This window comes from Rhinoderma darwinii, chromosome 4 (assembly GCF_050947455.1).
Source record: "Rhinoderma darwinii isolate aRhiDar2 chromosome 4, aRhiDar2.hap1, whole genome shotgun sequence".
Classification (NCBI taxonomy): Eukaryota; Metazoa; Chordata; class Amphibia; order Anura; family Rhinodermatidae; genus Rhinoderma; species Rhinoderma darwinii.
Window position 1 is genome coordinate 303,131,371 of NC_134690.1, and position 17,236 is coordinate 303,148,606.

Below are 17,236 nucleotides of genomic sequence, written 5' to 3' on the forward strand. Positions count from 1 at the left end.
GTTTGCTTCACTTGCATTGAGGACTCCTTTGACCTCATGTTGGGGGTTCACAGCAACAGCTTCCAAATACAAATGCCACACCTGGAATCAACTCCAGACCTTTTTCCTGTTTAATTGATAATGGATTAACGAGGGAATAGCCCATGCAGTCCATTAAATAGCTTTTGAGGTAATTGTGCAATTACCTTTGGCCCCTTGAAAAAAAAGGCAGCTGCATATTAAAGAGCTGTAATTCCTAAACTCTTCTTCAAATTGGGATGTGAATACCCTAAAATTAAAGCTGAGAGTCTGCACGTCAAGCCTATATTAATTATATAACTGTATATTCAATATGTTTTGGCAAACAGCTAAAATGCCAAAACTTGTGTCACTGTCCAAATAATTCTGGACCTAACTATATATATATATATATATAGGAGACTTTACAATGCAATTGTTTGATCGCCATTATAATGCTTTTGTTTACTCAGTATACCAAAGCATTATTGCCTGTCACTGCCTAATAGGCAGAGAGCCACGGACGGCCTGGGGGCCTTTGTAAGGACCCCTGCTGCCATGGCAACCCATTAGCTCCCTGCGATCACCGATGGGGTGACAGAGTGAGTCCCCTCCCTCTGTAGCTGCTTGGATGCATAGTCAATGTCTAACATAGCTAAGTGGTTACATAGCTGGGATTGACGTTACCTCGGATCCAGGCCATTGCAGCGTTAAATCGGCTTTCTATTACAGCCAGCAACCGCTGCTGATGGCGTGGGCACAGCTCCTGTGCCTGTGCCATCTACTGGACATACTATAATGTCCTAATGCAGTAAAAACACCACAATTAGGACGTGATTCCACATCTAAATGCGGGAAGGCATTAAGATCATCTGTCACCATAATTTGCTGCCCTAGTTAGGGCTAGTATATTACAGCCACAGGTTCGCTGTACAACTGCTAAACGCTCAAACTGCACAAAAAAATATTGTGCCGTTTGATTAACAGCACCTAACAAATAATACGGCGGATAGTTATTAGTCCACTGAATTTATGAGGGGAGCATTAACTTTGAGTCCGTTTCGTTCTTTGTTAAGTGCTATAAGCCAAAGGGCCCAATATTTTTGTACAGTTTGGGATGATAATACAGAGGTCCTCTCCCTATATCATGCTTCGCTTATACTGTATAGTACAGCATAATACGGTGATGTATCCACTTTAGAGAGCCCCTATGCTATGCTAGAAAAAAAAAGGCAGAATGCTGCTCATGCCGACAGGCTCATCATATAGCAAATTAATATAAACTTGGATAAATGGTCACCAATAAAGCACCATTAAAATGAATGGCTCTATCACATAGTAGAAATTACTAAAACACTATAAAAAAGTACAGAAACAGAAATTTTAATAAAGTAACTCTACTTTATGGGTAAACCAACTACCTTTTTCAGTTCCCAATCATTACTTGGAGAGCAGTATTTATACCATATAGATTTTAGCACAGATGCAAATGGTGTCACTCCAATCCCTGCTGCAATGCATACACTAACACGATAGTGGAATATGTTAGTCGCAGCTGATCCATAAGGTCCATCAACAGCCAATCTAGAATAAAAAAATAAAACCATGTAAGAGAATACAAAAATGCAAAGTAATAGTACTTATTAAGTGATTGTAGTAGTGTCTAACTGATTGCCCTGCTGGGCTAAGAAATATACAATAGTGGCAGGACGTGACCCTTAATCTAATACGTAATCTTTATTGGATGTGTTGGAAACTATACAAAAAAATAAAAAGAATAAACACCCTGGTGTGAAAGTGTTTAACCCCTTCCCTACATTTGTCGTAAGTATACGTCATGGAAAGCCATTGCTTCCCGCAAAATGTCGTATACTTATAACAAATGCATGGCACCGGCTCAGAAACGGAGTCGGTGCCATCGGCCCCGGATGTCAGCTGTATCTTACAGCTGACATCCTGCTGTAACAGAGGGGACCAAAGTTAGCTTCGATCCCCACCATTAACCCCTTAAATGCAGCCGTCAAAAGCGATCGATGCATTTAAGGTTTTTGCAGCTCATCGAGACACCCCACCAATGAAATCGCCGGGGTGTCGGTGGCTGCAATGGCAACCGGGGGCCTAATACTGGCCTCCCGGTGTACCTAGCATGTAAAACTTCCAGCTCCCGTCCGGAGACGGGGCCTGAAAGACTTCCGTAGCCGCCGTCAAAATGGCGCCAGCTCAGGAGATGAGCCGGCGTCATCAGCGGTGGATATCAGCTGTATGTTACAGCTGACTTCCACCTGTAATGGCAGGAACTGGAGCTAGCACCGATCCCTGCCATTAACCCCTCAGATGCAGTGATCGGATGCAATCGCTGCATTTTTGTGGTTGCTAGCAGATCGCCAGCTGTGCCCTGCAATCGCATGACTGCCAACTGCTATTATGACAACAGGAGACCTGTTTGCCATTACGGAAGCCGATTAGGCCCCCCCGTAGGCGAAACCTAATCGGCTTGCTGTCAGTGAATGACTGACAGATCTAATACATTGCACTACATAGGTAGTGCAAATTATTAGAAATAAAATCTGACAGTTGGACCTCCAAGTCCCCTAGTGGGACTAAAGTAAGGTGTAAAAAAATGAGAAAAAAAGTTGTAAAAAATATAATAAAAGTTTTAAGTAATACAATAAAACACAATCGCCCTTTTTCCATTATCAAGTCCTTTTATTATTGAAAAAAAAACAAAAAACATACATATTTGGTATCGCCGCGACCATAATTGCCTAAATTATACAAATACTATGCTATTTATTCCACGCAGTGAACGGCATAAAAAAAACGTAAAAAATAATGACAGAATTTCTGGTTTTTGGTCACTTTGCCCTATAAAAATAGAAATAAAAAGTGATCAAAATGTCGCATGTATCCAAAAATGGCGCCTATAAAAACTATGGCTCGTCTCACAAAAACCAAGCCCTCATACAGCTCCGTCAACGAAAAAATTAGAAAGTTATGGTTCTCAAAACATGGCGACAGAAAAAATACATTCTTTTTACAAAAGTTATTTTATTGTGCAAAAAGTTGTAAAACATAAAAAAAGTGCTATAAATTACACTACCGTTCAAAAGTTTAGGGTCACTTAGACATTTCCTTATTTTTGAAAGAAAAGCACAGTTTTTTTCAATGAAGATAACATTAAATTAATCAGAAATACACTCTATACATTGTTAACGTGCTAAATGACTATTCTAGCTGCAAACGTCTGGTTTTGAATGCAATATCTACATAGGTGTATAGAGGCCCATTTCCAGCAACCATCACTCCAGTGTTCTAATGGTACATTGTGGTTGCTAACTGTGTTCGAAGGCTAATGGATGATTAGAAAAAACTTGAAAACCCTTGTGCAATTATGTTAGCACCGCTGTAAACGGGTTTGCTGTTTAGAGGAGCTATAAAACTGACCTTCCTTTGAGCTAGTTGAGAATCTGGAGCATTACATTTGAGGTTTCGATTAAACTCTCAAAATGGCTAGGAAAAGAGAGCTTTCATGTGAAACTCGACAGTCTATTCTTGTTCTTAGAAATGAAGGCTATTCCATGCGAGAAATTGCAAAGAAACTGAAGATTTCCTACAACGGTGTGTACTACTCCCTTCAGAGGACAGCACAAACAGGCTCTAACCAGAGAAGTGGGAGGCCCCGCTGCACAACTGAGCAACAAGACAAGTACATTAGAGTATCTAGTTTGAGAAATAGACGCCTCACAGGTCCTCAACTGGTAGCTTCATTAAATAGTACCCGCAAAACGCCAGTTTCAACGTCTACAGTGAAGAGGCAACTCCGGGATGCTGGCCTTCAGGGCAGAGTGGCAAAGAAAAAGACATATCTTAGACTGGCTAATAAAAGGAAAAGATTAATATGGGCAAAAGCACACAGACATTGGGCAGAGGAAGATTGGAAAAAAGTGTTATGGACAGACGAATCGAAGTTTGAGGTGTTTGGATCACACAGAAGAACATTTGTGAGACGCAGAACAACTGAAAAGATCCTGGAAGAGTGCCTGACGCCATCTGTCAAGCATGCTGGAGGTAATGTGATGGTCTGGGGTTGCTTTGGTGCTGGTAAAGTGGGAGATTTGTACAAGGTAAAAGGGATTTTGAATAAGGAAGGCTATCACTCCATTTTGCAACACCATGCCATACCCTGTGGACAGCGCTTGATTGGAGCCAATTTCATCCTACAACCGGACAATGACCCAAAGCACACCTCCAAATAATGCAAGAACTATTTAGGGAAGAAGCAGGCAGCTGGTATTCTATCTGTAATGGAGTGGCCAGCGCAGTCACCAGATCTCAACACCATAGAGCTGTTGTGGGAGCAGCTTGACCGTATGGTACGCAAGAAGTGCCCATCAAGCCAATCCAACTTGTGGGAGGGGCTTCTGGAAGCATGGGGTGAAATTTCTCCCGATTACCTCAGCAAATTAACAGCTAGAATGCCAAAGCTCTGCAATGCTGTAATTGCTGCAAATGGAGCATTCTTTGACGAAAGCAATATTTTAAGGAGAAAATTATTATTTCAGATAAAAATCATTATTTCTAACCTTGTCAATGTCTTGACTATATTTTCTAGTCATTTTGCAACTCATTTGATAAATATAAGTGTGAGTTTTCATGGAAAACACAAAATTGTCTGGGTGACCCCAAACTTTTGAACGGTAGTGTAGCTTTAGCTTAAAATTTGTCATTTTCTCAACAAATAAAGGAAAAAAAGAACCCCAACATTTGTAAAGCAACTTGTATGGAAATACCCCATATGTGGTCACAAAGTATGTTAGCCCCGCATGTGTTTTCCATAAATTAGAATTCGATGTTGCAGAGTGAAAATGGGAATTTTTTCATAGATATGCCAATACGTGGTGCCCAGCTTGTGCCCCTAAAACAAGACAGCTCTCTAAATATTATGCTGTATTTCCCGGTTTTAGAAACACACTACATGTGGCCTTAATCTTTTGCCTGAACGTTCGACAAGGCTCGGGAGTGAAAAAGCACCATGCAAAATTGAGGCCTATTTTGGCGATTTACAACGTTTTGGTTCACAATTGCAGGGCTCTGAAAATGAAACCTCTGAGAAGTGATCCAATTTTGGAAACTACACCCCTCAAGGCATTTATTAATGGGTGTAGTGAGCATTTTCACCCCACAGGTCTTTTCCATAAATTAATGCGCTGCGGATGGTGTAAAGTAAAAATGGCAATTTTTCCATAGATATGCCATTTCAGTGGCAAATTTGTCATGCCCAGCTTGTGCCACTAGAGACACACACCCCGAAAATTGTTAAAAAGGTTCTCCCGGATAAGGCGATGCCATATATGTGGAAGTAAACAGCTGTTTGGGAACACTGTGGGGCTCAGAATGGAGGGAGCGCCATTTGGCTTTAGGAGCGTGGATTTTGCTTGGTAGTAGTTTTGTTTGCGTATTGCTGGTGTTTTCAGTTATATTTGGGGGTATATGTAAGATGGGAAAAATAAATGAGGGGCATAGTTAGGTGGTATAATAATGGGGTAAAAAAAACAATAAAATAATCCGTAGATGTGTGTTACGCGGTTAAGCAATCCCTTATGCATAGGCCAGTGTGATAAATGGTATCCTTTCTTACACACTCTGCACCTTTGCAGTTTGCTGGGAAAGTGTTGTCCTGGTATAATACGGGCACCCTCACTTCTAGCAGATATGTTTGAGCCGTACCCTTACTGGTTCCCTAATTTTAGGGCCTTGATAAATCACCTGTTGAAACAGAATTAATGTTCCCCTCGGTCCTGCACAACTGCATATTTTTTCTTTCTTGACTTATGGGAGCCTTAACTAATTTTATTTTTTCATAGACGTAGTGGTATGAGGGCTTTTTTTTTGCGGGACAAGCTGTAGTTATTATTGGTACAACTTTGGGGGTACATGCGACTTTTTGATCACTTTTTATCCTATTTTTTGGGAGGCAAGGTGACCAAAAAGCAACAATTCTGGCATAGTTTTTTTTTTTTTTTTTTATACAGCATTCACAATGCGTTATAAATTACATGTTAACTTTATTCTGTGGGTCAGTACGATTCAGGTGATACCAAATTTATAGCACTTTTTTATGTTTTACATGTATTTTTTCTGTCGCCATGTTGTGAGAACCATAACTTTTTCATTTTTTTCATCGACGGAGCTGTATGAGGGCTTGATTTTTGTGAGATGAGCTATAGTTTTTATAAGTACCATTTTTGGATACATGCAACTTTTCGATCACTTTTTATTCCAATTTTTGTAGGGCAAAGTGACCAAACAAAAGAAATTCTGGCATTGTTTTTCACCTTTTTGTTTTACACCATTCACCACGTGAAATAAACAACATAATATTTTTATAGTTTAGGCCGTTATGGACGCGGCAATACCAAATATGTATGGTTTATTTATTTTTTTCAATAATAAAGAACTTGATAAGGGAAAAAGGGCGATTGTGTTTTATTTTATTACTGGAAACGTATTCTTTTTTACAACTTTTTTTTTTTTCACTTTTTGTTTACACTTTGTTTTAGTCCCACTAGGGGACTTAAAGGTCCAACTGTCAGATTTATTTTCTAATACATTGCACTACCTATATAGTGCAATGTTTTAAATCTGTCAGTTGTTTACTGACAGCAAGCCGATTAGGCTTCGCCTCCATGCGGGGCCTAATCGGCTTCTGTAACGTCAGAGCAGGAGGCCATTGTTAGGCTCTAAATCTGGGTTTGGAACCCCTGTTCTCAGGATCGGTGGGGCCCCAGTGATCAGAAAATGATCACCTATCGTGTAGATAATTGATAATTTATGATTCTGGGAAAACTCTTTTAAATAGGTTGCAATTAATAAAATGATCAACTGCCCATGTGGAATTTATCCTGTGTAAGAGGATTTAGGGGGCAGCAATCCCTATGTGGTGGGGAAAAAAACGCGGTATTATCAGTGTATGAGGCACAAACGAGGGCACTATTGCTATTAAAGGAGGCATTATGATTTTGTGGTGGGGGCACTATTAATTTGTGGTGAGGCAATATTACTTTTTATGGCACAAAAGGGGGCACTAGTACATTCAGGGGAACAAAGGGGACACTGTTACAGTGTGGGGCACAAATGGGGCCACTATTATTGTATAGGGGCACTAAGAATGCCAAAGGGGTAGCAGCATAATGTGCAGTTTGTGCACAGAGACAATTCATGGCTGGCAGAAGTCATCATGGCGGTCTGGACCTGGATAGAGAAGAAAAGGGTAAGTGAGTCACTGGATATAATTGTACTGTATTGATTTTTCTCTTTGTAGAACTGGTATATGACCATTACTTGGTGAATACATTATTTAGGTATACTATCATACGTAAAGCTGCACTGCTGTATCTTAGCCAGCCGTGTTATAAAAGTATATTTTTGTGTATTGAGTGGGGGGCAAAACATATGAGTTGGGGCTTGTGCCATTGATCTTTTAAGACTCTACCAACATCTCTGGCGGCTAGTGCTGCATCAATGGGTTACTTAAGAGATACAGCAATGCAGTTACGCCCCTGGGTAGAAAGCTGTACTCCATTGCTTCTGAAGACTGTAATAATCATTGACATTTCTCAGTCAATTAACTTTCAACTTCTATAAAGCACCCATACCCTGCTGCACTGTCTGTACAGACAATACAAGAAGAAAGCGTGTGTCTACAATATGGCAACCCCAGGGTTATTTTTTATTAACAAGGCATAAATAACTACAACATTAAAATAAGAACAAACATTATTTCTCTTCTGCATACTTACATTTACTTAAGTACATTTAAATTAAATACGTGAGACACTCCCTTGGAAGGGATTTGTTCTTTTATTGCCAGGATTAGCTTTCTCTGCATCATAATGTTGGATTATACTGCACCCGTTTAAATAAATGTATTACAAGGTTTTGTCGAGTCGTCCAGAACAGGTGCCACTGTTTGTAGCGTTTTCACTCTCTGGCTAATAGAGTAGGGTCTTATAGGGCATATACAAATATATATTTAATAAATAAATAAATAAATAAATGCTTGAAAGTGACAGATATTCACTTGTAATTTCAGAAAAACTGTATAAATTCAAACGTTTAGCATAAAAAAACAAAATCCTTTCTCTCAGAATTCCCTACTTTAAAGGGGTTGTATGAGATTTAACAAAATTTAAATAAATTCTCATTTTGTTCAGAATGGGACTGATATGTAATACCAGACACAACTCGTGGACAAAAGTGATACTGTTTCTGGGGGGAAGGGAAGCAGACCTTTTTTTCGAATGTCATATAACCCTTTTAAGCTAGGAGTTAAAAGAAGAGACGGGGACACTAAATCACTAGGAACCAGGTACTAGGGCACTATACAGTCGGCTTGCAAAGCAAAACAGCCAAAAGTATTCATCCAAGGAATGTTTCGATATGCCATACAAACTTGAATTACTGCCACTAAAATTGTGCTTAAATTGGCTTAAAAAATACATGCAAAATCTTCCGCAAATCTGCACTGTGAGAACAAGGACTTAAAGTGTATTGCTTTTCTCTATTACACAGAATCTGGCTCCAATGTATCTTTCTTTAAAATTTAAACCACTCATTTGTCCTCCTCAGATTAAAGCTTAGCTATGTCCTTGTATACTACAGCCAAAATGTATACCCTATATCAGGAGTCTCAAAAGAGTGGCCCACTGAGGCTGTCATATGGGGCCCGCGGGGCACAGTAGCTCCCTCGGGAGAGGAGAGAGCAGGCCGAAGGAGGAGTGTGCTGGCACTCCTACATGACGTCCCAGAGCAGAGCTTATACTAGCGCTCGGTTCCGTGACTTCTGCTCTGAGGAAGCATCTGACATCACTGTCCAATATCAGGACAGTGATATCAGGAACAGAGCTGGAGTCCCAGTCAGAGTGCTAGTAGCGCTCTGCCCGGGACTCCGGCTCTGGGCTGGCCCCTGACATCACCGTCCACATATGGACAGTGAGGTCAGGAGCTTCCCCAGAGTTCCAGAGCAGAGCCTATACTAGTGCTCTGCTCTGGGACTCCAGCTCTGGGTTTGCCCCTGACATGACATTCCAGTCCAGGAGGATCCCCTGACGTCACTGTCTATGGACAGTGATGTCAGGGGCCACTCCAGCAGAGGAATCCCCGGCCTAAGCATCGGCAATGCTCTGGCTGGGGATTCCACTCCTAGCGGGAACCCCAATGGGGCTATCTACAGGGAGGTGTGTGTGTGTGTGTGTGTGTGTGTGTGTGTGTGTGTGTGTATGTATGTGTGTGTGTGGCACTATCTATAGGGTGTGTGTGTGTGCCCCCCTATCAGAGGGCACTGTGGCATTATTTACAGAGGGCACTGTCCCATTATTTATAGAGGGCAATGTGGCATTATCTACAGAGGGCATTGTGGCATTATCTAGGGGGTGTCATTATCTACAGATGGCACTGTGGCAGTATCTACAGGTTTCACTGTGGCATTATCTAAGGGGGGTGTGGAATGATCTACAGAGGGCACTGTGGCATTATCTACGGGTGGGTGTGTGACAGTATCTACAGAGGGCACTGTGGCATTATCTACAGAGGGCACGGTGGCATTATCTACAGAGGGCACTGTGGCACTATCTAAAAAGGGGCTGCCCAATCTTGATATTCTTTTGTCTGCCAAACGCTGCCAACTGAGCAGCTAGACTGCATTTAGCGACACTTAAACTGGATTGTTAAAATAAGCACGTGGAGTAAACACACAAATTTCTGTTAAGTTTAAACCTAGCTCTATTATTATAGTAATGTAGTAGTGTTATAGTAATGCAGTATTATTATAGTAATGAAGTATTGTTATAGTAGTTCGAATAACTAATTGATTAACAATACTTTTGTATTGTATCAAATCTGAAAGTAATGCGGCCCGTCAACTTCACATTTTTTCTATGTGCGGCCCATTTACCTGGACGAGTTTGAGACCCCTCCCTACAATATACTGTAGATATGGTATATATAAAACAAACTAATATAAAAAAAAAACCATCATTTTCATAATGTTCATTCCCTTTGTATTTCTCAATATTACAATGCTATTATCTTTCCCCAATTAAAACGAGCTGACCCTCAACCCGGAGACATTTTATTATACGCACTCCTCTCCCTCAAAGGGAAGACACACAGTCCAATGCTAAGCAGTTTAAAATCTAGAAGGATATTTTTCTTAAAGTGGTGGCAATTAATAAAAACTGTCTTTATAAAATGTATTGAAAAAAATGCCACAAACCAAAATGCACTGTGTTAGGATGTTCATATTTTCTAGCAGCAGCTAAGGAAAAAAATCTGAAAAATCTAACTAAAAGCACTATGATAAATGGACTTAAATGCTGTGTGTGATTGTAGCATTTACATAGATATACATGTCTGCAATATAATTACGTTGCAGTGGGTCGTCTCAGCTATACAGATCTGCAATTCCCTGTCCTGGCTTGTAGGCCGACTTCAGATCTTGTGCACTGCTTCTTTTTTTCCTACAGAAGTCTTCTGAAAAGGAACATACTGAACTACTGAGCCATGATAAGGCCTGGAATACACACGCAGTATTAATGCAGTTTTCGGTGCAGTTTTTGGCTCAGGGTTTTTTTTAGCTGAAGCCAGAATGGGAAACAAAAGGAAGGAAAGGTATAAAGTAAGGACTGATGCATCTTATTTCATTTATGTCCACTCCTATGCTTGGCTCAACAAACTAAGTCAAAAACAGCATCAAAACTGTGTTTTGATCCTGGCCTAAAGGCAACATAACTGAGGGAAAGAAGACAATTTTACCTTCAATCCAGGACCAGAGCATCGTTTAACAATATAGCTGTAACAACCCAGCTCCCATTGCAGCATAAATATATTACTCATGTATTCCCTGCCTGTTTTTCACTTTACATTGACTGCTTTGTTATGCATTCCTCAACCTTATGAGGCTTTAAAACAGCTACCTGTCCCTAACTGCTGCATTTTATTTAGATATCTATTACAATTCCTGTTTTTTTACATCGAAAGTGTACGTACCATACAAGGTATTAGGGTATCGTTTTACAGCCTGTTTTTATATATATATTAAATGTCATCTGCCATTGTTCATTTTAATTTCCCAAATCTTTACCTTTTTCTGTGTTGATAACCTTACATAGCTTTATATAATACAAACATAGAAACTGTAGTATTTAGCGTACTACTCTATAAATTATTTATTTTTAAAAGCAAAGGGCAAAATTCAGCATTGTCTATCCCTACAACTATGTGCACCTATTTTCCCAAAGTCGCAGTCTTTACATGCATTTGTTTGCTATATACAACAACATTACATGTTTTTATATATATATCACATACAAGAAAGTACTAAGAATAAGCTTACAAAAGGGAATAGTTGTCTTAATTAAAAGTTGAAACAGATGTTAAAATAATATAATTGGTGTGTGGGCATGGCGGGTCTTATGAACACATCATAAAAATGTGAAACAGCTGACAAACTAACAAAGTAATAGGGGAATAATATATTTGATTGGTGCTGCATATCACATTATTTATAGCATCTCCTTAAATCATAACTGAATATTTTACTCACTCAGCTGTCATATAAATTCTGTTATAAAGGAGTCCTTAGCCTAATCACAAAATTCAGTTTTGAGAGCAGTTATATGAGTATGCCAATTGTTTTACTTTTATTTATTTTTAACCAGACCTACAAAATATATAAAACTGCAACTGAAGAGGATTCTAAAATACTGTAAGGGTACGGTCCCATGTAGCGGCCTCCGCTAACTACAGCCTCATGTGTTAGGCGGGTTTTCAAACAGACAGTTAATTGGCCGCACGATGTTGTACAATTTTTTCCCCGCATAACTGTGCGGCCATTAAGATTGAATGTTAATGACCGCATGGTTTTGCGTATAATATAAAATGTCCACCATAATTTCATAATATCCCTTTATAAATGCTAGGGTGCTCACACATAGAGATCCAGATTCTCTGCTTCTCTTCACACATTCATGGTGTTAAATAAAAAAATCAGGCTGCCAGCAGCCACTAGTAGGGGGGCAAGAAGAACCACTGGTAGTGTCATTCACTAGCAGGACAGTCAGTGAGATCACTCACAAAAAAAAAGAGAGAGACAAAAAAATCTGGAGCTCTAGATGTCTAGTATATAACTCAGCGGATGCTGTAAAAATCTGTATGCTGTAATCTTCCCCTAGTGGTGGCTGCTGTAAAAAAACTATGATTGTGTGACAGGAAGTAGTTCAGTGCCGGAACACCTCTCCCCACGGGCCCCTTAGCAGTCATGTGGTCTTTCTCTATGGCAAATACACCACTGAGAAAAGCCAATAAAATCTATACATAGAGGTCTAGGTTTTTAATTTATTTATGTAAGAATTAGGAAAACAAAATGCTGATGGAGTAGTCAAAATGCATTTAATAATAAATTCACTAAACCTTGGCAGCTGCCATGGCTCCAGACACAGATTCCTGTTTGCCCCACATTCTGCAAGGAGTCCTTGTGTCCAGTCTCCAACAGCCCTCACATGCACACTAAAAAATGGTTCTTCTGGTGCTGAGGTTAATGTGAATGGATGCCACTCTAGCCACGAAACAGCAGGGCATTGAAGGAAAATATATTGGCCTGGTTCCATAGCAAAACCGCTTTTCTTCATTTGAATTTCTAGAACACCAGATGAGTGAGTGACAACCTAAATGAGAAAAACTTATATTTACTGGAAGCAGTCAGTAACCAGGTAAAAGGAAAAACTACTTCAGAGACTTCAAGTATGGTGAAAGACAAAGCATGAGAAAAAAAAAAATCATGTTTTTAAGTTCTGCTGCTTTAATCTTGGCACCATGATTGTATCCAACCTACCGTGTTTCCCCGAAAGTAAGACAGTGTCTTACTTTCTTTTTATCCCCAAAAGCCCCACTATGTCTTACTTTCGGGGTATGTCTTATATTGGAAAAAAATTGTCGAATTATTATTATTTTTTTTTTCACAAACTTTATTTAACTGTTTTACATTTTTTGTTTTAGTCCCACCAGGGGACTTCACTATGCGATTTGCCGATCGCATATATAATGCTTTGGTATACTTAGTATACCGAAGCATTATTGCCTGTCAGTGTAAAACTGACAGGCAACCTATTAGGTCATGCCTCCGGCATCGCCTAACAGGCAGATGCTGAAGGCAGACCTGGGGGTCTTTGTTAGACCCCCGGCTGTCATGGAAACCCGACGGCGACCCGCGATTTGTTTGCGGGGGCGCCGATCGGGTGACAGAGGGAGCTCCCCCCTCTGTCAAACACATTAAATGCCGCTGTCACTATTGACAGCGGCATTTAATGGGTTAAACTGCCGGAATCGGCGCGCGCTTCGATTCCGGCAGTTGCAGCAGGAGCCAGGCTGTGTATAACAGCCGTGCTCCTGCCGCTGATCGCGTGGGTACAGTCTCAGTACCCGCGCCATCACAGGACGGATATATCCGTCCTCCTGCGCGAACTAGCAGCTGCTGAGGACGGATATATCCGGCGCGGTGACGTATGGAGAGGGGGGCGGCGCGGAAGTGGGCAGGAGGCGGCAATACCCCCGTGTTTCCCCGAAAGTAAGACATATGTCTTACTTTCGGGGTACGGCTTATATTAGCCGACCCCCCTGAAACCCCCGATACGTCTTACAATCGGGGGTGTCTTACTATCGGGGAAACACGGTAGTACACAGTAAAAAGGGAAATGTTGATAGAGATTTTGTCAATCTTATTATAATTGTTACCTTTGTGATGACAACTTCTTGTTTAGATCTCCAAAATCTAGTTACCCTTTCACATGTATACAATACCAAAGGAAGAACAACCCATTTCCATGTCTAAGTAGAAAAAAAAACATTGTTAGTGCAATGTGTAAAAGCACAAGTATAACCCATTATTCTGTTAAAACTAAATGATGAAGGGCAGCGACATTTGCCACTTACAGATAAAGAGTAACAACTGTATCATGTCTAACAGGGCCGGATAACAATCAGCCCTGGCTCATAAATAGCAGCCCATACGTATGAAGTAAGTACATACACTTGCTATATACAAGGATATATGCACACAATTTATTACTTACATGTATATGCACATTAAAGAGGCTCTGTCACCAGATTTTGCAGCCCCTATCTGCTATTGCAGCAGATCGGCGCTGCAATGTAGATTACAGTAACGTTCTTATTTTTTAAAAACGAGCATTTTTGGCCAAGTTATGACCATTTTTGTAGTTATGCAAATGAGGCTTGCAAAAGTCCAAGTGGGTGTGTTTAAAAGTAAAAGTCCAAGTGGGTGTGTATTATGTGCGTACATCGGGGCGTTTTTAATACTTTTACTAGCTGGGCGCTCTGAAGAGAAGTATCATCCACTTCTCTTCAGAACGCCCAGCTTCTGGCAGTGCAGACACAGCCGTGTTCTCGAGAGATCACGCTGTGACGTCACTCACAGTTCCTGCATCGTGTCAGACGAGCGAGGACACCGGCACCAGAGGCTACAGTTGATTCTGCAGCAGCATCAGCGTTTGCAGGTAAGTAGCTACATCGACTTACCTGCAAACGCCGATGCTGCTGCAGAATCAACTGAAGCCTCTGGTGCCGGTGTCCTCGCTCGTCTGACACGATGCAGGACCTGTGAGTGACGACACAGCGTGATCTCTCGAGAACACGCTGTGTGTCTGCACTGCCAGAAGCTGGGCGTTCTGAAGAGAAGTGGATGATACTTCTCATCAGAACGGCCAGCTAGTAAAAGTATTAAAAACACCCCGATGTACGCACATAATACACGCCCACTTGGACTTTTACTTTTAAACACACCCACTTGGACTTTTGCAAGCCTCATTTGCATAACTACAAAAATGGTCATAACTTGACCAAAAATGCTCGTTTTTTAAAAATAAAAACGTTACTGTAATCTACATTGCAGCGCCGATCTGCTGCAATAGCAGATAGGGGCTGCAAAATCTGGTGACAGAGCCTCTTTAAGTACACATACATACTTACTACATACACGTATCCATAAAAAAAAGTAATACATATGTACACAGACACATAAATACTGTACACTCACACATTCAAGATTCTAACCTGATCAGTTGATTATAGGTCTGAAAATAGCCCTCCTGAACACATCAAAAGGTAAAAAATGTTCCGCCCATACAATCATACAATCATGTTAAAATGTAAGGACACGCCATGAAAAGTTTTTCCTTTTTTTGTAACATATAGGACATATCAGTTCTTAATTTTAAGGCGAAATTCACAGGAATGTGAGCGTTTTGCACGTGCAAAAAACGCAGCGTCTTGTGCACGTTGCAATTCCGTGTGTCATCAGTGAATGGTGCGTGGCTGCGTGATTTTCACGCACATGGCATCCTTATGACACGCGGTTTCGATGCTGCAATGAATGTGGTGCTTTTTTTTTTCCTTCATTTATTTTACTGTAGCGCGAATCATTCGCGACACACGGAAGTGCTTCCGTGTGCTGTGCGTGATTTTCATGCACCCATTGACTTCAATGGGTGCGTGATGCGCGAAAAACGCTCAAGTATAGGACATGTCGTGCGTTTTACGCAGTGGACACACGCTGCGTGAAAATCATGGAATGTCTGAACGGCCTCATTGACTTACATAGGTCCGTGCGACGCGCGTGATTTTCACGCACCTATCACGGACATTAAATACTCTTGTGTAAATAAGGCCTTATTTAAACAGTACATAAAGATTAACGTAATGGAATTGAACAAAATAAAAAACTGTTACAAATTGACTTTGTAATAATTTATTACACACAGATATGTGATTATCTTCTGACGTTCATTGCTTTAAAGATCTATAATTAAAATCCTATGCACCAAATCAAATCTCATTATTTGCCGCAATTCCTTGCTGTTTCACAGTGATTTTGCAAAAATTGTGGCAAATAATGCAAATTCACTGTGCTATGTGAACACAGTCTTAGGCCGAATTCAGACAAACCTGGGGAAACTCAGACGTGAAAAACGGTTTTCACGGATCCCCATAGACTTGAATCTATCGAGGGATCCGTGAAAATGGAACAAATTAGAACATGTTCTATTTTTCAACTGACCCTTCACACGGTCTGTTGAAACAACGGCCGTGTGAACACCCCCATTGAAATACATGAGTCCGTGTGATGGCCGTTGTTTTAACGGCCGATACACTGACATATACTATGGTCGTCTGAGTTTTGGGCGCTGTTTTTGACTCGGAAACTGCAACGTAAACCGTGCCAAAAAAACAACAAAATCGCCTCCCTTTGATTTAAATGGAAAACAGAACAGAAAAAAACGCTCGCAGGAAAATAAGCGACATGCTCTTTCTCTAGGCGTTTCTGTCTCTGCCCTCCCATTGACATCAATGGGAGGCAGAGAAAGCAATTTTTGCAGCATTTTTTGCCCGCAGTGCTCAAAAATTGCAGCAAAGAGAGTGCAGGTAGGTCAAAATCTGCCTCAAAATTCCTTCTGCCGGCAAAAAAACTCTGTGTGAACATACCCTTAGGGTATGTTCACACGAGGGCGTACGTTACGGCTGAAATTACGGGGATGTTTCAGCCTGAAAACATCCCCGTAATTTCAGCTGTACCGGCATGTGCAGGCGCTTGAACGCCGCGTCAATTACGGGCGTAATTAGCGCTGCTATTCATTGGAGTCAATGAATAACGGCTCTAATTACGGCCAAAGAAGTGACAGGTCACTTCTTTGACGCGGGCGTCTATTTACGCGCCGTCTTTTGACAGCGGCGCGTAAATATACGCCTCGTGTGAACAGACAAACGTCTGCCCATTGCTTTCAATGGGCAGATGTTTGTCAGCGCTATTGAGGCGCTATTTTCGGGCGTAATTCGGGGCAAAAACGCCCGATTTACGTCCGTAAATTGGCCGTGTGAACATACCCTTAGAGAGGATCTTGGCGAAACCTATCTTCAGAGGTCTTTTGGAGTCCATGCCTTTACAGGTCAGAGCTGTTTTTGTGGCAGAAGGGGGGCCTACACATTATTAGGCAGATGTTTTTAATGTTATAACTGAACTGTGTTTATACAGTCATTTCAGATTTTAAACAAAACAGTCAAAATGTGATTGAAGTGTAGACTTTCAGCTTCAATTCAAGGGGTTTAACAAAAATATTGCATAACCGTTTAGGAATTACAGTAATTTTTTTTTTTTTTTACATAATTTTCA

General features: G+C 40.8%; 1 protein-coding gene across 1 annotated transcript in view; it reads right to left on the reverse strand.

Annotated features, from left to right (window-relative positions):
* NOX3 (NADPH oxidase 3) overlaps window positions 1-17,236 on the reverse strand; it is a 159,179-nt gene that overhangs the window by 43,594 nt on the left and 98,349 nt on the right. The window contains exons 10-12 of the mRNA XM_075863737.1: window positions 13,786-13,878; window positions 12,466-12,719; window positions 1,419-1,581 (exon numbers count right to left, since the gene is read on the reverse strand). Coding sequence (XP_075719852.1) covers window positions 1,419-1,581; window positions 12,466-12,719; window positions 13,786-13,878 — 510 coding nt within the window. The remainder of the gene's footprint in view (window positions 1-1,418; window positions 1,582-12,465; window positions 12,720-13,785; window positions 13,879-17,236) is intronic.